Source organism: Hippocampus comes, unplaced genomic scaffold (assembly GCF_001891065.2).
Source record: "Hippocampus comes isolate QL1 unplaced genomic scaffold, H_comes_QL1_v1.1 scaffold11, whole genome shotgun sequence".
In the NCBI taxonomy this organism is placed as follows: Eukaryota; Metazoa; Chordata; class Actinopteri; order Syngnathiformes; family Syngnathidae; genus Hippocampus; species Hippocampus comes.
Window position 1 is genome coordinate 27,518 of NW_017805123.1, and position 19,471 is coordinate 46,988.

General features: G+C 46.0%; 1 protein-coding gene across 1 annotated transcript; it reads left to right on the forward strand.

The window, feature by feature from the left end:
• Nucleotides 1-16: 16 nt before the first annotated feature.
• postnb (periostin, osteoblast specific factor b) lies at nucleotides 17-13,955 on the forward strand. Its single transcript, XM_019866246.1, has 22 exons — nucleotides 17-176; nucleotides 502-600; nucleotides 4,352-4,416; nucleotides 5,138-5,295; nucleotides 5,441-5,605; nucleotides 5,688-5,834; nucleotides 6,708-6,849; nucleotides 7,622-7,834; nucleotides 8,275-8,409; nucleotides 8,783-8,931; nucleotides 9,018-9,154; nucleotides 9,315-9,445; nucleotides 9,520-9,650; nucleotides 9,808-9,910; nucleotides 10,003-10,070; nucleotides 10,278-10,323; nucleotides 10,436-10,462; nucleotides 11,295-11,408; nucleotides 11,520-11,567; nucleotides 11,652-11,729; nucleotides 11,819-11,857; nucleotides 13,421-13,955. The coding sequence occupies exons 1-22, from the start codon at nucleotides 55-57 to the stop codon at nucleotides 13,447-13,449; spliced, it is 2,346 nt and encodes a 781-aa protein (XP_019721805.1). The 5' UTR covers nucleotides 17-54; the 3' UTR covers nucleotides 13,450-13,955.
• Nucleotides 13,956-19,471: the final 5,516 nt, after the last annotated feature.

The following is a 19,471-nucleotide window of genomic DNA, read 5'->3' on the forward strand; positions in this document are numbered from 1 at the left end:
CTGTGGCGGAGGAAGGCGTCAAAGGCCGCAGGCAAAAAAAAAAAAAAAAAAAGGATGAAGCTCCTGTTCGCGGCCGCCTTGGCACTCTTTGTGCTCTCATCCTTGTTGGACGGGGCGCACGCGTCGGCCTACGACAAGATCGTGGCGCACAGTCGCATCCGGGCCAGGAACCAGGGGTAAGAAACAAGAAACGCATTGTCTTAAGAGTTGTGTTGGAACCCCTCACATATGTGATGGTGTCTCATGTCATTTCATTGCGAGTGCAGGACGCGTACGTGCGCATAGTAAACTTGAATATTGTCAATAAAATGGCTTTTCTGTTTTTAAAGCAAACTCATATTTCATGTATATAAGTCATTAAAGACATTTTTGGGAATGATGGAATTTGGGGTTTCCATTAACTGCAGAATGAATCAAATGAAAGCATGCGATATTTCACTCCTCATTTCACTTCTCCAGCGTTCATAAGAGTGACTGATCTTTCCTCCCCCCCTGCCTCAGGCCCAACGTGTGCGCCTTGCAGCAAGTCATGGGCACCAGGAAGAAGTACTTCAGCACTTGTCGCAATTGGTACCAAGGCGCCATCTGTGGGAAGAAAGCGTGAGTAGGTTTCATTGTGTCCCATGAGACGAGCACCGTGAAAACATTATGGCGCCATTGCAGTGACCAAAGTGAGAATTTTTTTATGGGGTATTTTGAAGATATACCGAGTCCCGTCACAAAAGGCGGAAAACGGAAAAATGATTGGCACCCATTCAGAAAGGGTTAGAATTGAAAGTTGAAATATTCAAAGTTTGATCCCAGACCGGTTTGTAATTCATTTTACAGGTCACGCTTAAAATTAAGTGTCTTAAAGATGATTCGATTAAGGAGAAAAAAAAATGCACCTCGAGCGCATTGTGCGGTGAAGACTTTCTGTAACTTCTACTAACAACCAAGGCTAAACTGGGCTCCTCCCCAACATGCAAAGCTTGCCCTCACTTCACGAGACTTCCTTGACTACGATGTACAGTACTACTTTCCGATTAGACAAGGCTTTGGCTTCTATCTCAGAAAGAGCACATAAAAAGCCCATTGGTGTCATTTTAGCTTGGAATCGGGTTCAACGGAAAATAAAACACAAAGCGACAACTTCACAAAGGACCAACACGAGAACATGTGTTTTGAATTACAAAACAAGCATAAAGAATGTGAGCAGCGTTCACCCGTCATCCGTGATCGAGTCATTCACGCATTAAAAAAAAAAATTCCGCGGCATATTAGGAATATGTTAATTCCCAGCGCATGTGCATTCGTGTTCAGTGTCATCTCTTGAGCGTAGTTCTTTTTTTCGGGGAATAAGACGTTTTCCAGCCCGAAAGACATCTGGTAGGCCGCTTAAGGATGCGAGCATTTTGATCACATCCAAACGAGACCCAAAAACTTTTTGAAGTCTTTGCGATCACGGGCAGTCTTGTTCATTAGCTTCTGGAGGGGGGCCAGCGGCCACTGTTTGAGTGTCAGCGTGGTGAGCCACAGACTCCAGGATGTGGCTCGGAATTGCTGACACGATTCATGAATGGAAAAGCCCGCCGTTTACTCCAAACTGCACCGCTTGGTTTTTGTCTCACTCTCTTGCCATTTCTGGCTTCTCAGCACTTTTGTGTTGAAACATGGAAGGGAGCCCTGGCTTTTTTTTTCGACATGATAGATTCATCATGAACAGTTTAGATTTGCTTTTGAGTTGCACTGGATGACCCGCTTGCACTTGCCACGTCATGAGGCACACCAGTGTCCAGCGTATCGCAGAACATGCCGCGTGGCTTGGCGAGTCATGAGGTGCGCTGTGGGAAATGATCTGACTTCACTTATTATGTCTGAAAAAGTTGATTTGCTTACGACTTACAAGGTCTGTGACTTTGTTCACCTATCTGTAGCGGTGACAGAAAGTGACAGGCAAAAACAACGAAACAAACTTCAACCACAATAATAAGGTGAAATCAACATCTCAGCGAGATTGTCAGTTAACATTATTCATTTGGTAAGCGCAGATTTTTGGGGGGATCTAAATTTGATGTGTCAAGACTCCGATTTTGCTAACTTCATGATGTGTCCAGTGGGTGTCTGGAATGAAGCAACAACAGTGTCAAAAAGCTCAACTTCTGCACGACAATGTAGCCTGCGCATTTACTTTACGTAACGCTGCAGTTGCTTACAGACAAAAACGTGCAACCTTTTTCCTGGCACAAAAAAACGACCAATACACCAACACAGCATCTTATTCTTTCAAGACAACAACTTGGTGTCCATTTCCTCACAATTGGTCTTCAAAAGCAATTTCCACGCTGCGAATCAGTAACTGTATTGGAACGCGGCCCCAGGGAGAATATCCGACGTGACCAATTTACCGTAGTTTTTTTTTCTTTTTTCTTTTTAAAGGAAATGCTGACAAGTCAAAAGTCTCCGAACGCTTGGCCAGACACAATCCCTCTGTGTGAGGGAGCAACGTAGCAAATTATTATTATGATTTTTTTTTTTTTTCATATGCTGACTTTGCCCTGACTGGGCTGCTGTGTGATGTCATCGCAGTGCCGCCAAATCCCACAGAAACCACAAATAAGAACGATTAATAACAGGGTGATGTTAAAATCGAATCCTGTTTTTCTTTCAAGATGAGAGCTTCGTCTTCAATAGGAATGTCAAGCATACGGCACCCGGCAATTAATTTGATTTTTTTTTTTTTTTTTTAATCATTGATCAGGACATTTAATTTGGTAGTATGAGTTTTAAACCACATTTTAGAGAAAAACAGGTCAGTTACTGTGATGGGACAGATAGCTAGCTATCTAGCTAGCCGAATAGATGTTTTTCTTCAATGAGGGTTGGCCACATTTGGTGTTTTTTGTCCTCTGACTGCAGACTGCATCCAAGACAGCATCTTTTCTTCATCTAATGATTCCAGCATGCAACATTTTTGGCGTGTTTAGTCCCACCAAAATGCCTGAATGTGCACAGGCTCACTATTGTTGACAATTTCGAAGCGCAGGTGATTCACATAAGGAGCCCCTGCCGCCCTCCCTATTTTTTTTTCAGCTTTCACATGGAAACGTTTTTTTTTTTTTCATGTGGATATTTGGTCATACATTGTTAGTTCTTGGTTTATATGATAAGGTTATTGACGTTTTATTTACAAGTGTAAGCAACAGAGCAGAACTTGAGCTAACCATGTATATGTTCCAATACCGTATATATCTGAATGTATACAACTGTGGCTCTTTTTTTATGTCATATATGTCGCCCCTCCCCAAAACGTTTATAATAGTGCATATGAGGTCCAAATACTTGCGGCTGTGTGAAGTATAGCCGTGTTTATATCCAGCAGCTGCTCTTTATAAAAAGAATTCTTATACTGTATTTGTCTTTCTCCTGCCGCCCCGTGGGTGAGCCGCTGCAATTTACCTGCACTCCCAGCAGCAAACATGCATGTTCAAGTGTTAGCTGGGAGACAAGCATGGCATGAAAAGTGCATTGGTGACTATGGCTCACCTTTCAACCCTTGTGGGGGCATGACAGAAAGTCTCCAGGTAACTCGCAGAAAAAAAACGACTGCAATTAAATGTCCCACTCTGAGGTTACAAGGGTCCAAACTAAAAAAAAAAAAAAAGGTTCCAGTCAAATCTAACCAAAAACATGGCTAACAACAACGATAAGACTGTACATTAGGTCTGTGTTTTCAGTGTAAGGTCGCGACACATGTCATTTTAGGGAGCACAATGAATTAGTTTGTCCAGTGGCGTAAGAATTTGCGGTCACGCAGAAAAAGAAGGGGCTCACACTTACCACCATACTTACTCCTTTTCACTCATTTCATTGTATTCTATTCACGTAATCGAACTGCGTTGCTGTTCTGTCGCTATCTGGCCCGATTCCTGTGCAATTTCTACTCGTTTGTGCTGTAAGCACGCAATACTTTGGGTTCAACAGTTTCCATGGAAGAGACCATAAAGGGTCTTTGTGCTGACCAAAATGTTGTGGTATCCAACATTGACTACGCCGCATATTTCCGCGTGCCAAAATGAGGTTAACCAAACGCTAAGCAAATAGCAAACTGATTGTGAGCACTCTCTGTTCTATAAATCTGCTATTTTAATGTTAGCTTAATCCAAGGGCCAAGCTTTCCCATTAGCTTTTGGAGCCAGATGCTAGACGTGGCATCTTTTGGTAGCGACGGAGACAAACCGTCACATCTGGAAACACTGTGACAACGCCGTCGGTCGCCAGATAAAGCATATAATCCCACAATGTCTGGCGTCAACCTTTTAACGGATTTGCTACCTATCGGAGGTGGATAATGCGCTTATTTCACTTGCAGGACCGTCCTTTACGAGTGCTGCCCAGGATACATGAAGCTGGATGGAATGCGCGGTTGCCCTGCAGGTGCGTGGCGTTCACCGACATACGTCGGAGTCAATTTATAAAAGCTTTATTTGGGCATATCTCCCAAACCCAGCGAGCAGCGGGTTGTTATTACTCTGGTAAGCGATGCTCTCACAGGTTGCTGACACATGTTCTTTCGGATGCCGGTGTTTGACGGAAGAGAAAGACCAGGCTGCCTGTGAAGCATAACAACCTTCAGTGGAAGTCACGACAACGGAACTGTAATGATGCAAGAGGAGTGCATCATGAAAGCCTCTTTTATCGACTCGCACCGGTGTCTAAAGACATTAAAATGGTGGCGCAGCAGCTAACTAGCCAGTGGCTAACTAATTAGCTTGCAGCTATTCGCGGTCCACCGATTGTTGTGATTTTGACATCACAAGTCATGGGGGGGAAAAAAATGAAGATCCACGATTGGTTAAAATAAAATTTTAAAAATGGCTGTTTCTGAGCAAGGTTTTATATCTAAATGAAAAGCCAAAATTAGACACACCTCATTTTGCTTTAGCGGGCCAGATAAAAGGATGTGGTCGACGGAATCTCGGCCCATGCCTTGAGTTTGGAACCTTTGAGTTAACTGACGAGTCTTAATTGCCCATAGGTGAGTGTGAATGGGTGTTTAGTCTTCTGATCAGTTCAGGGCGATGGATGTTTTCCAAATGGTTGGAATTTTGCGATGTGGTCATTCTGAAGTTCTTGTTTTCCCTTCCCACCCCCGCAGTGGCCCCGATCGATCATGTGTACGGCACGCTGGGCATGGTGAAGGCCCATTCCACCCAAAGATACGCCGACATTTCCAAGCTGAGGGCCGAGATCGAGGGATCCGGCTCGTACACTTTCTTTGCGCCCAGCAACGATGCTTGGGAGCTTTTGGATGAGGTGAGGTTCGACAAACGGATCCGAAAATCTTGCGCCGATACCCAGAGTTGGCAAAACTACTCACACTCTGTACTTTAGGAGGAGTCAAGATATTTCAAGTCTCATCTGTCCAGAATGGTTCTTTTTCTTCTTCCCCCTGCGACAGAGCATGCGGGCCGCGCTTGTCAGCAACGTCAACATTGAGCTCTACAACGCCCTGCATTTCCACATGGTCAACAAGCGCCTCCTGACCAAAGACTTGCGCAACGGCATGACCATCACGTCCATGTACAACGACCTGGGTCTGCTCATCAATCACTACCCCAACGGGGTGAGCGCCGCCATCGTTTGGCACAAGCCGCCGCCGTGGCCTGGCGGCGTCCCGCATGATAGACGCTGTGGCGCCCCCGCAGGTGGTGACCGTCAACTGTGCCAGGATCATCCACGGCAACCAGGTGGCCACCAACGGCGTCGTCCACGTGATCGATCGCGTCATCAGCGCCGTCGGGACCACCATCAAGGACGTGATCCAGGTTGATGATGACCTGGAGACGCTGAATGTGAGTCGGCGGGAGGGTGTTTGCCATATTTGTACCTGGTGACTTCCCGCCACCACATTTTCCACAGAAGACATTTTAGAATTTAGCTTGTAAATGAAGGCCAGCACTTCTGCTGCTTTTTAGGCAAACCTTGCTCATCCTGACTGCCATCGGTATTAGTAGTGCGTGTTTGTTTCTGCTATCGTACCCTCAGAAGGCTGTTTTCTGATGAACCGTGACATTTTAAAATGAGCGTTTTTATGCTCTATTTACTGTGACTATTGTGTTTCGTGTCCCTATAAGAGCAGGGCTCCTTTCTACTCTGTGACATCGCAGCGTTACTGGCTACGTGGTGACGTAACTGCAGATGAAGTCTTCGGTTTAGCAAGCCTGCGCCTTTTCCCCATGCAAACAAAAATAACTTGTGGACTCTGCTACTTTCCGGTGTGTTGTAGCACGCCGGATTATCCTTTTGATGATCAGAGTTATCAACAAACACCAGTTCCGTTCCTTTTTTGGGGGGTCGGGGGGTTATTTGCGCTTCTATGTCTGTGTATAGCAAACCTCCTTCCTGTTTACATTCTTGCGGCGAAAAAGAGACAAGGTCAATGTTACGTGACGCATTTTGGCATCTCGCATGCATGGACGTTCATCTGGGTGTGCCTCAATTTCTAACGTGTAAAAAGTCCATAGGCTTGCTGATTTTCATCAAAATGATACTTATCACAATAGTCTATGTGCATCTATCTGTTATTTCCCCGCAAAGCAATATTGTGATCATACCGATAACCGTCAAAACACTCATGATATGAAATTTTCCTGCCGTTTCATCTCTAGTCCTTATCAAGTTGCTTTTCCCTGCTAAACGCGACCCTGTCGCTTCCGTCCCTCCAGGATATTGCCCAGAAATCCGGATTGTTGGACAAGCTGGATCAGCCCGGACATTTCACTCTCTTCGCCCCCACCAACGAAGCCTTTGCCAAGCTTGGAGGCGACGTGCTCCAGAGGCTTCAGAGTGACAAGAAGGTCCTCCAAGGTACAGCGCATGTTTGCTCCCAAGGGTGACGAATCATTCCCTGACATCGCTCAGCGCTGCATTAAAGTCTACAACCATAACAAAAGGTGCCTTTGTGGCTAAAAGGTGAAGGTAGCAGCATAATTCAAAAGTACTCAGGCTTTGCGTTTGCTTGACTTCACCGGTTCCGTCGCAGCCAATTGGAAACAGCTGAAACCGCAATATTCTGTGCAATGCGTCTGGAACATGGACACACTTTGGCAGGCCACGCGTAACAAAGTTTAGTGGGGAATAATAACAAAAATTAGTCTCCGCTTTCAAATGGCGCATGTCATCGTGAACGGAAAGCCAACAGATAAAAGAGAATGTTTGACAAGATAATAGGATCACACATTTACACTGACAAAGTCCTTTCGCGAGATAGCAAATCCAATGGTGTTGAGCTGTTTTGTTCAACTGTCCCAAAATGTCATCAAGGTGGCGCTGCTCTTGTCTGTGGCAACATAAAACAGCTTTCCTTGGAAGCGGTAGTTATACAAAGTAAGATGGTCAACCTCAAATATCGGATTGGTTGATGATGTCAGACCACCCAATCCCACACAAAGTTAAACAGAACGGTGGCAGAGTCCCAAGTGGTTCTCCTCAAGGACCCAAAGGATCCAAGGGTCTTCTGGTTCCCGAGAGCTTCTGTTTGTAGAGTGACAAGATATTGAGCAACAAGCCACGCAAGCACCCCACGAGCCAAATCAACAACCGAAACGACATTCATGACGGATTCGTCTTTGTTTTCCAGCGCTTCTGAATTTCCACCTTCTGGACTCGGTGCAATGCTCCGAGGCCATCATGGCTGGCAGCTCTTACGAGACCCTGGAGGGCAACCACATTGTAATTGGTTGTGATGGCGAGAGCTTGACCGTCAATGGCATCAAGATGGTGCGCAAGAAGGACATCGTCACAACCAACGGCGTCATCCACCTCATCGACCAAGTGCTCATGCCAGACTCAGGTTAGACCCGCCTTCTCACTCCCTCTCATCTTCACTGACATATGGCTTACCAACAGACAACGTTGCCTCGTGACTATACCGTAACAGAAATTAGAACAAAAGGACCCGAAGTACCTGGAACCTATGGAACTGATCTTTGATCAAACTGTGGTGGATTCCTTCCAAAATCTCTGGGCTTTTGGTCTCATCGACCTAGTGCAGTGTGACAGGTCATTAATTCCAACCTCAAACCAAACCATACCGTCCTGCGGTTCTCGAAATACTACACGTGAATCCTGCATGCCAGAAAGCTGGTTAAGGATTGCTTCCAGAAGACTTCTGTTTTACATGTATTGACGAAACCCCAACTGTCAGCCAAAGCGAAAACCTCACCGGAGTCCGATTGGTTTGTAAATACTGGCCCTGTTTTTACTGTGTAAGGATTTTCTCTGCTTTTTCAGCCAAACAGGTGATGGAACTGGTGGGGAGTTCCCAGTCCACATTTGGTGACATGGTGTCCGAGCTGGGACTCTCTGCTGCCATGAGGCCCGAGGCCGAATACACACTCTTGGCCCCACTCAACACCGCCTTCAACGGTGAGCGCCATACTGCCCAATCCGATGTGTCCGTAGGGAGAATACTTGAAGATCTCGTCAGTCCCACTGCTTGGAGGAAGCACAGTGTGGGGACCCTGAGGTGGGCTCTCCTCACTGTGGGGTTGAAGTCATGAGGTGGTTAAAAAAACTCATCGGTGGTAAAGCCCAATGAGTGGATGAGTTCCACCCAGAGTTCCTAAAGCCTCTTGAAATTGTGGGGCTGACGTAGCTGGCACGCCTCTAAAACATCACGTGGACATTGGGGGCAGTGCCTAGATTGGCCGAAGGCGTCTGACCATGTTCGCCAGGGTATGCGTTGACATCGATCAACAACCGCACCGTACCGAGCGCTTTTTCCATGTTTTCGCGGCAGATGAGGTGATGAGCATGGATCAAAGAATGCTTAAAATTATTCTGGAGAATCACATCCTGAAGAGAAAGATCACCCTCGGACAGCTGTACAATGGGCAGACGCTGGAGACCGTCGGCGGAAAGCTCCTGAGGGTCTTCATCTACCGCACCGTGCGTCGTCCTCTTTGAAAAACATCAAGCGTTCCATCCGCAATTGAGCCGTGACCTTTGAGCGCTTTGTCTCGGTTCTTTTGCAGGCCGTGTGCATCGAGAACTCCTGCCTTATCAGGGGCAGCAAGGAGGGAAGCAACGGAGCGCTCCATCTCATGAGGAGCTTCCTCAAACCCGCCGAAAAATCCATGTATGAGATTCTGAGAGAAAAGGGCGGGTTCAAGTAAGTACAGCGGTGGGCTTGATGAAAGCGGAACGTGGCATTAAGATGCTGCGTCACCCGTTGGAACCGCAGTGTTTTCAATCTTTCCAAAGAGTCGCGGCTATATGGATATTAGATGTGGTTGCGGGACTCTCATGCCAAGTTTCTCTCTGCGCTGTAGGATCTTTTTGTCTCTGATGGAAGACGCCGGATTGACTGACTTGCTCAGACAAGAGGGAGACTTCACGCTATTCGCCCCTACCGACAAGGCTTTTGCCGGTTTAAAGGAGAGAGACTTCACACTGCTGAAGAGTAGGTCTCCAGCGCAGCTTTTTATGAAGACCTGTTGCTCGCTGTCAATACCGCTCGCCTCTCTTTCAACTCAGGTGACATCAACGCTCTCAGAACGATCCTCCTGTACCACATCAACAACGGCATCTTCATCGGTGGTGGTTTGGAGACGGGAGTCACAAACCTTCTCAAGTCCCTGCAAGGCAGCAACCTCAAAGTCATGTTTGTGAGTGGAGTTACATGCATTAGCATCTTTTTTGAGCATATGAAGCAGTTTTTTTGTGGTGCAATTCTCAAATGGGCTCAACTTACAGCAAGCTGGTAGCGATTAGTACGAGCAGTCATCAGAGGTCTCGGGTTTGAGGTTTGCGGATGTTTCGCAGGCAAACGACACCATGCGAGTCAACTCGGTACAAATCCCCGATTCTGACATCATGGCCACAAATGGCGTCATTCACCATGTCAACCAGCTCTTGTATCCCGCAGGTACGATTTTCTACTTTTCAAGTCAAATCTGTCACGCTGTTTTTTTTTTGTTTTTTTTGTTTTAAATCGCAAGTTTGTGCACTTTCACGCAGATATGCCCGTCGGAAGCCAGGATCTCCTCTCGCTACTGAAGAGGCTGGTTACCTATATCCAGATTAAGGTGAGTCAGAAGCTCGGAGAATTTAATGTTGTTGCGTTTGAAACAGGTTCCCATTTTTATGTTTGTAACAGTGCTTAGGAAGGTGGACTAAAGTAGTGGCAACCCCCCCCGAATCTTTTTGTGGTTCTACTCTTGAGATGCACGCCTAGCAAATGTCGCGTCACCAAATGAAACTATGCTAACTTACTTTCACTTTTGAATTTCCAGCATATTCCAGGCTTCAGATACCAGGAAATCCCCCTCACGTTTTTGAGTGAGTAATAAAAGAATCGGAATTGAAGACGCTCTCTTGAGTCCATGTTTCAAATCTCCCGAGAGAGCTTCTGCGCTGTCATTAACGGCTTTCTCTCTCCTATTGTCATTAGAGAGGTTCGTCACCAGAGTTGTCGAAGGTACCGTCATCACAATGAAGCATCATTATCGTGTGATTCCCCGTCAGGAAATTCTCCAACCGGGCACCAGCTTTGTTTAGCGAGAGGACCGCACGTCCCGTCATTTCATCTCGCGAGTGGCCAACCTTCGTACAAAATCAATTCGCAGATCACATCACCCACCTCAGTTAAATCCTGCTCACAATTATGAATGACGGTAAACCGGCATTTGAACCTACGCACCTCGATTTGCACTTTTTCATCAAGCCGTCTGCGACTGGAAAATCTTCTTTTAAATCTACGAGAGTTTTCCATGGCATGTTTCCTTACGGACCACAAAGGGGAGTCCCTGGCCTTGGTGGAGTGACCAAAGAAAAAAAACTCACAGCAATCTCTGTCACATATAATGCACAACACAGATGCCACGAGTTTTTTTTTTTTTTTTTTGAGGTGGGGTCGGGGGCAATGATGTCATCGCTTCTTCCTTTGCAGAATACAAAGAAAAAAAGTGCATTGTAGGGAGAAGTGGGGGACTGGAGTCACATGACTTGTCCTGCTGTAGCCATTTACAAACAAAGAAAGAAATGACAAAATACAAATTCCAAGCAGTGGCCCTCGCGCATCCTTCTTCATGGGGAATCCTCAAAACGATCCAACTCCGCACACATACGATTGCAGAGGCAAAAAAACTAAATAAATAAACTCCAAAGTTGGACAAACGAAAAGCTTGAGTGAGGAATCCTCTGATGGTGAATCACATTGTTTTTGTTTGTCTGTTCTGACCCAGTCAAAGGTCGATTGGTCATCCCGCATCTGTGAAAATGACGGTCGCCCTTGTTTTTGGCTTATATAGCTCCCGACGTGACCAAAGTGACCCGGGTCATCCATCAGGAAACGCCCATCACCAAAGTGACCAGAGTCATCGAGACTGACCCCGCCATCACCCACGTCACCAGAGTTGTCTCAGGCAAGTGTTTTGACGGGACTAGAAACGGCCCCATCTGCCAAACATCGCAGCTGCTGCCGGAAACCGAATCTTGAGCTGCGCTTATCATTTCATTGACTGTGTCGTTTCCAGGACCTCAGTATTCAGTCCGCACTGGCACCACCCAGCTTGGCGTAGACGGTTAGTCCAACGATCTTACCGAACGCCATTGGACCTTCATAAACGACATTTTGCCCCAATTTGGATCTTCCCTTCTTCTCGTAGGATCTAACCTTGCAGAGTTCTCCACCATCAAAACAGATCAAAACTTTGACGGTGACCAACTTGTGAAAATGATCAAAGGTGAGCCTGGAGCGAACCGCTCGGTTCGTGTACGTCTAGCAAGGGGCAAACACTGTTTGACCACATGATGTTTGCTTGCCTCCATATAGAGGGCGTTTCAAGGAGAAACCCTCCCCGAGGACTTTTAGGTAAAGCAATGATTCACCCGGTGAACGCCACCGCCGCCGCTGCCAAAGAGCAGTTCATACAGATCAGCTTGTGAGCTGGCTCAATGGCCTTCTTTGACAGAACAGTCTGAAAAGTGGTTACTGCCGCCGTGTGTGTTTCGTTCTGAGAAACTTGGAAGTGGGTCTGGTTTGACTGCTTTCTTTTGTGAAACCAGCTCCAGTCAATCACAAGGTTTCGCATTGAACTCGATTTCCTTGATCTCTCGCCACGTTCTCTAGTTTTTATAATGACGCCTCGAGGACGGCGGCTTCGGGCAGCCACTGAGGCCACAGAGTGAAGACGATGAGCCTTTGAGTCGAAGTGATATCATCCATTTGGCCGCTCAGATGGCCCTTGTCCACCGCGCTTGTGCTCGTGCTAGTCCTGGACCAGGGCCCAGGTTTGCACCGACTGGTTCTTTCTTTTTTCCACCAGTGAAATTGGCTCTAGCTCTGGTGCTTGAACCTGGTGCTTAAGATGGCTTCAATTATTTGTTGGGCCAGCCTCTGGCACCAACGATGTCAAGCACTTTGCCGATGGAAAAGCGAATACGTTCTTCCTAAGAACTTGTTAAGCACCAACTAAGCACAGCACTGGCCCTGGCCCCCAACGAGCATCAAGTTTTTTTTTTTGGGGTGGGGTGGGGGTGGGGGGGTATCACTGGTGTGCACTGGGGGGCTGTTTGGCACTAATCGAATAATGGCACTAGTCTGCCTTGTGATAACAACCGGCTTTTGGATAAGGTCATGAAAGCTTGGTGAACCAAAGCCCTTACGTAGCTGATACAACGTAGTGACGAGTCCACGTATTGGAACACAATTTGAATTTACAGCTTTCAAGTCGTTGGCCTTGAAAAGACAAACACAAAGCTCCCGCCAGACAGCCTGCCTTAGCAGAACATCTGGAAATGAATAAACAGTCAGCTGCTCGGGAACAAAAACGCATCGCGCCAAACACTTTTCAGTTAATCCCTGGCATCCAGGAACCGTAACATAGTGGAACATGATCGAGGTTCGTTTCTCTTATTTTTTATTTTTCCCCAGCATCTCCTGAGGGATCATAATGCACGCAGGGATTAGGTTTAAGTAACCTGAGGAGCACGGGGACCTGCAGCAATGTTTCAAGATAAAACGCATGTGATCGTTCATGATTACGATTCAATCGTGTGGCTTTGCTTTGATGCTCTGAAAGCTCACCGGAGATTTCATCAGCCGTCGCTCCGCTGGTGGGACGCATGTTTGCCGGAGTTCACCTAGCTCAACAGTTGGCACACAATTTAAGGGCCATCTTAAGCACCAGCTTCAAGCACCAGAGCTCGAGCCAATTTGGGTGGTGGAAAAAGAAAACACGGGCGCTAACCTGGGCGAGCTCGAGCACGAGCGTGGTGGAAAAGAGCCATCGGAGAGGAGATGGTTCCATTCGCCTGCTTTGCCAAGTGTGGTATTTCCATGCCGGCAATGTTGATGCACAGCCTCTTCAACACCTCCTCTAATTGGGGGAAAAAAATGTATCCAAACTGTGCTTCTCTTTTCTTGTCTTCCAAGCCGGCGGCAGGCGAAGAGGAAGGCAGTGAGCCCGAACGAGGGGGAGGGGACCGGACTTCAGGCAGCGAGGCATCACGGCACGGCAGCTTGAGAGCGGCTCGCTGACACGGGGACGCACTTTAAATGTCATTTCAAGTGTACTCGCGGTTCAAAACGGTTCTGCTAAGCAATCTCAGCGGCACTTTAAGGGTCTCAAATGCAAACATTTTGGCTCGACTTTCATACGAGCCATTAGAGGTGCAATAAAAGCAAAAAAAAATAAAAAAAAGACGGTCCAATCCTACACTTTTTCCCCGTGCCTTTTAATGCTAGTCGAAGCAATGAAACTCAAGTAGAAGATTTGGAAATCCTAGCATGATAGATAAGTCCATCAATGAGGTTTTTCAGACCCTTAAATGACTTTGAAGTTGTTAAAAAAGTTTCACGCACATTTTGATCTGTCTTTCATTTCACACAATGTATCCATCTCAACGTTTTCCCCCCTTTGTCTCCTTTTCCCAACCATTTTCCAATAAAGTGCATTCTTTGACATCAACACGCCACGGTTTCCAAAAAGGACACCCGACAAGGATGGCCTTGCATGATTTCCCAAGTTCCTTAAAAGGTCTCGTGTCTCCAACCTTGAATGCAAATGATGCCTCTTTTTGTCGATTTACAAAAAGCGACAATGGACCGAGAAGTGAGCCCTGTGGAACTCTGCACCCATGACTGGGAGGTGTTCCGCTGCAGTGTGCTTCATACCGACTGATTTTGGCAAAATATTTAAAAAGACTAAACACACAAATTCACAATGACTAGGGCCCAATTGATTATGGCTCTTCAAACATCAGGCAAAATAATCGGCTCATGGCCGACGTTTTCAGATTGTTTTTATCTTCATGCACTCTAAACATTCAAAGCAGTTGTGCACAAGTAACACGAGTCTCATTATTTATGACAGCACACATAAATCTATGTCACAGACTTGGATACTTAAACATGTCATGTCATGAAATTGAAAGCAAATCATTTTTTAAATAAAACTTATATCTTGATTTTTTTATCCAGCATACAATACAGAAAATAAACAAATAAGTACATAAATAAATACACTTTTTTTCTGGGATGGGTCACGTGATGTTACAACTGTGTGGAACAAAAGATCTTCTATTTTATTTTTTCGGGGTAGTTGAATCATTTCGAGCGAGTTGATTCATTGTTGCAGCCTCACATTCAAGCCATTTAATCGGTTTTCTTGGTCAAAAATATACAAGTGAGGCTTGTATTGGCATACAATTGGTGCCCTCGGAGATTATTTAGCTTTTGTCAGCTGGAAGTACGCACGACATCATGGCGAAAATGTCCATCGGAGCTCGTTAGTGGAGCACCTAATGAAGTGTGTGACGTGTTGTGTAGCCTTTTGGTCAGCGGTGTCCAAACAAAATGGCCACTCTGATGGAACGCAGCTTCTTGGCGAACGTGAGGTGTTCGACGGCGGGCGTGCTTCCTTGTGAGTGAGCGCTCGAAGAAAGACACGCTGCCGAGTGGCGGGCGCCCGGCGCGACGCTCAAGCTGTTTACACGACCTCCAAGTGTTCTAAAATCGTGTAAGGCTCCTTCTCGTGTGCCCGCCTCGTACACCAGGGAGCGGTAGGATATTGACATACACATTAGGGACGTTCAATGTCGCAATGTCACCAAATTCTGACCTCTCTGCTACTGGCAGAGAAGACATCCTGCACGTCTGATTTTTTTTCCCCCCTTATTATCGGTGGCTGGTATCAGTTTCCTTTACGAGGACTCCATACCTTGAAATAGGCTGGCCTGCTAATGGCAGAGAAGACATTCTGCATATCAGACATTTGTTCTCCCTTATTATCGGTGGCTGGTATCAGTATCCTTTACGAGGACTCCATACCTTGAAATAGGCTGGTATCGGCCCAATATGATGCCTGGTATTGGTACTTGCACATTCCTAGTACAAAAACTATCGACAAATAAGACTGCTCAGTGACTTGCAGTAGTATTAGCCTTTTTTTTTTTTTTATATATATGTATATATGTCTTTTAGTATTGATACAATGTGTAGATGCGTTGCTGCACCTTTTGTGTTCAAGTATCCATTGTCAGCTTTTAAGTTTTCCATGATTAATCCATGCCACGAATAGCTCCCGAGGCAACGTTGATTTTTGTCAAGTGCAAACGGCATCGCAATAAATACGCCGCAACCGTTGGCGGCCATTCCGGATTTATGTTAACGTCAGAGTGTAAAATGTGATCCAATGCGTATACGAGGAGCACCGCATGTCCTGGCGCAGCCATCGAAGAAAACACGGAAAGCTCATCGTCATTCCGTCATCGCGTCGGTCGAAGCGGCAAAGCTCCATTTTCTGATGTGAAGCGGCGGGGATATAACTGGCAAAGGACGGATGCCGTATTTCATTTTCCATCTCTCAGAGTCCATAAAAGCCGCCGACTTGGACGCGGAATTTGGCCGGTTGCGGAGGCACCGGAGGTTTACGCAGCCTTGGAAGTGGGTTTTAGGAGTCACTTAGGCACTCGCCACTCACGACTCCCAAGAACTTTTATCAGATCAAACAGGACGTGAATTGAGATAAGGTCCGATACAAAAAACAAAAAATAAATAAAATTGAAACCTAACTTAAAAGCCTAACCCATCCATTCTTCCATCCATTTTTCGATCCGCTTCTCCTCAGGAGAGTCGCGCGGGGTGCCAGAGCCTATCCCAGCCGTCTTTGGGCAGTAGGCCGGGGACACCCTGAACTGGTTGCCAGCCAATGGCATGGCACACGTAGACAAAAGACCATTCATGCTCGCAATCACACCTCGGGACAATTTCGAGAGTTCCATCAACCTGCCGTGCATGTTTTTGGGATGCGGGTGGGAACCGGAGCACCCGGAGAAAACCCACGGCAGGCACGGGGAGAACATGCAAACGCCACATCGGAAGGCCGGGGCAGGAATCGAACCCTGCACCTTTGCACTGTGAGGTGGACGTGCTAACCAGTCGCCCACTGTGGCGCCTATAATTAAATTTGAATTTGAATCCCCTAACCCTAATTTGTAAATTCAACCCAGTCTCGAAATCTGAATTTCAAAGCCCAACCCCGTCTTAAAACCTTAATTTGAAATACAACTGCAAACTCCAACATCACTTTTAAAACCATAAACCGTTTTTAAAACCCAAATTTGTTGAGGTAAATTTAAACCTGCTTTGAATCTACCCCAAAACGTGTCTTCAAATCGGCAACGGGATTTAAAAAAAAACACAAATGTCAAACCTACTTCAAAATCCAAATTTGCGCGCATGACCCCGGCAAAACGTCTGGCCAGATTTTTTTCTTTCCGCATGGACGAGTGGGACTTTTACAGCATTCTTGTGTGACACGTGTGTTCTTGAGCGTGAAAATCGCAGCCTTGAGCAAAAAACACGCGAGGAAGAATTCTTTCCATTCACGCGCAATGTGTCGAGACAAGCGGCACCTTGGCGTCGGGATTTATGTCAAAAAACAAATCGTGACAAATCGCCTTGCTTTCCTATCCCCCAAAGTCGGCAAGTTGTTTGGCCCGAGTCCAGACAAGCGTTGTCATATGAACACGTGTACGATGGCCGCCTGCCATTTTTCCGTCTTTCAACACATCCCCCCGCCGTCAAATCGCTCATGGCTCATAAACGTACTTTATTTATACTGACACGTCACCAGTAATTTGATGAATTGATAAACATACAGTATGTGTGCTGCCAGTTGAACAATTCACCCCACGTTTATTGTTCCCACTTGTCTTTTTATACCTATTTTGGGTGATTTTACACTTGACAAATTGTTCTCCCCAAAAACTGTTCCCGCTAAGGTTGCCACCTGTCCCGTAAAATACGGAATTGTCCTTTAATCGGGAATTAAATGTCGCAATACGGGACGTGGTTTGTTGCGTCTTTTTCTAATTGTCCCATGCGTCCATGACAATACTGCACAGACAACCAAATACACGCAAAAATTGCCAGAACTTCTCAGTTAGCTGCAGTAACAGTAGCCACTGTTCGCGGAGGATAAAGAACGTATGGCTGTGACTATTGTTACATTTTCTGTCTTCATGTCCGACGTTGGCATTCAAATCTCGGTTCCTCAAGAGTTCGAAGAGCGGCACACCAATGCTGTTCGTTAGCCCATCTACAGCATTTGTTTGTTAGCACTGAGCTAAACCTTGAAAGTCAAACGCCCCCAAAAGTGAGGAAAGTTTGGAGCTGAGCGACAAAGCTTGTGCAAAAACAAAGTTGATGCGGGGGCGTGTCTTACTTTACTACAAACAGACATGAGTTTAGTGCGGCTGGCGTGCGTTCGAGCGGAAGGTCGCGCTGGCGTACGCCGGCGGGAATCTCACAACGTTTGGACATCTTGTCTATTTACACGCATGTCTTGAGTAGCCCGTGTGCGACTGCTTCATATTAGTCGCCTTTTTTTTTCGTGCAGTTAGCATTGCTGCGCGCAGGCGTCGCAGCGAGCGTGGGGACAAAGTGTTTTTCCAGACAGGAGAGCCTCGTTTCATCTGGGGAATTAGCCGGCAAGCTGCGTGACTCCGCTCATAAATCACACGAGACACAGAGACAGCTTTACTGACCGGACGCTAATCATAAAAAAGCTCCTATCTCTTGGTCGACCGTTTTTTCACCCAAGTTTCATCGTCATAATCCAAGAGAACATAGAGATGATCTTGGGCGTGTGTTCATTTTAGTTTTATTTTGTATCGATAATTCATTATAGGTTGATGCATCCAGCAGGCATGAGTAAGATTTATCTTTGAGTTTTGGTCGCACTGTCATTTAGAACGTCTTAACATCATAACAGTAAACTGGAACACGGTGCCCCAAATTGCAATTTGTTTTGATTTACTAATCCCACCCCCAACAGAAAGCAGAAATAATCTTCCAGGGTCAAACTTTGGCCGTAGTGAACTTTTACTACAGAAGTGTAAACTTTTAAAGCGGATATGGACAAATGGGAAAGTATGTTTTAAAAGGCTCCATAGGCATGGAATTTGGGTCTCCGGAATGAGAATACAAAACCAAGTGCTGCATAATTTTTTGTCAGATGACTGTCAAAAAAAAAATGTGTCTTGAAACAAGCTATGGAATAAATTTGCAAACGTGGGAAGTAAAGTGTGAGGCCAAAGTTGGACCCGACAAAGGAAAATGATGCCTGTGAGCCGAAGAGCACCGTGAAATCACGTGACTTTTGTTGCGCAAGAGACACGCGTGTGTGTGAAAGTATTTTCAGTACGTGAAAGGGGACACTTTCGCCCCTCTCTCTTTTTTTGGTCTTTTTTCGTTCATCTCTAACCTCACAATTTCTGTTAGTTTCATTTACTTACTGTATGGCGACAACACAGCTTGAGGGAGTATTTTCCATCGTCTTGTTTCCATGTGATGATGCTTCTTATGACCACATCGTTTCGTCTTTATACGAGCCGTACACGTTGAATTATGATATCAGATATCGATATCTATACCGTGGAGATATTGCGATATTGTTAAGTTTTTGATGCATCGGCAAATGGCTAACTCGGAATTCATTTTTAGGACTTTCAAAGTGTTTTGGTGATTTTGCCTCGAGTGCTTAATGAAAGACACGGCGCCGTGTCGTGGTTTCACCGCCTGTGGGTTCAGCCCTCACTGAGGAACGTGAGTGCGATTGATCGTTGGTCCCTCATTGTGCCAGCGGGTGATTGATTGGCGCTCAGGTTGTCAGCTGGAATGTGACACGGCTCCCCGCAACCCTGAACGGGACACGGCGGAGAGCAAACGGAGCAAATATGAGGGCTGCAGGTGAATAATATTTGTACAAACGGGTATTCCACCAAATATTCCCTGAATTAATCGAGTAATTGGATAAAAATTGAAAAACATTGTCTAAAACAACATTATTTAAAAAATGATTCCAGCAGAGTATAAATATCTGAAGCAATTCCATTTGACCTGCAGTCGAACAAGAGTTGATACAAACTCGAGGTTTTCCATTGTGAGTTGGAATTAGGAAACAAATAATGAAAAGGCAAA

Excerpts from the sequence above, each read along its gene's own strand:
- postnb (XM_019866246.1), top strand. The coding sequence starts at position 55 with ATGAAGCTCCTGTTCGCGGCCGCCTTGGCACTCTTTGTGCTCTCATCC. Across the intron at positions 4,417-5,137 it reads AATGCGCGGTTGCCCTGCAG|TGGCCCCGATCGATCATGTG; the intron begins GTGCGTGGCGTT and ends CCACCCCCGCAG. Across the intron at positions 5,296-5,440 it reads CTTGGGAGCTTTTGGATGAG|AGCATGCGGGCCGCGCTTGT; the intron begins GTGAGGTTCGAC and ends CCCCTGCGACAG.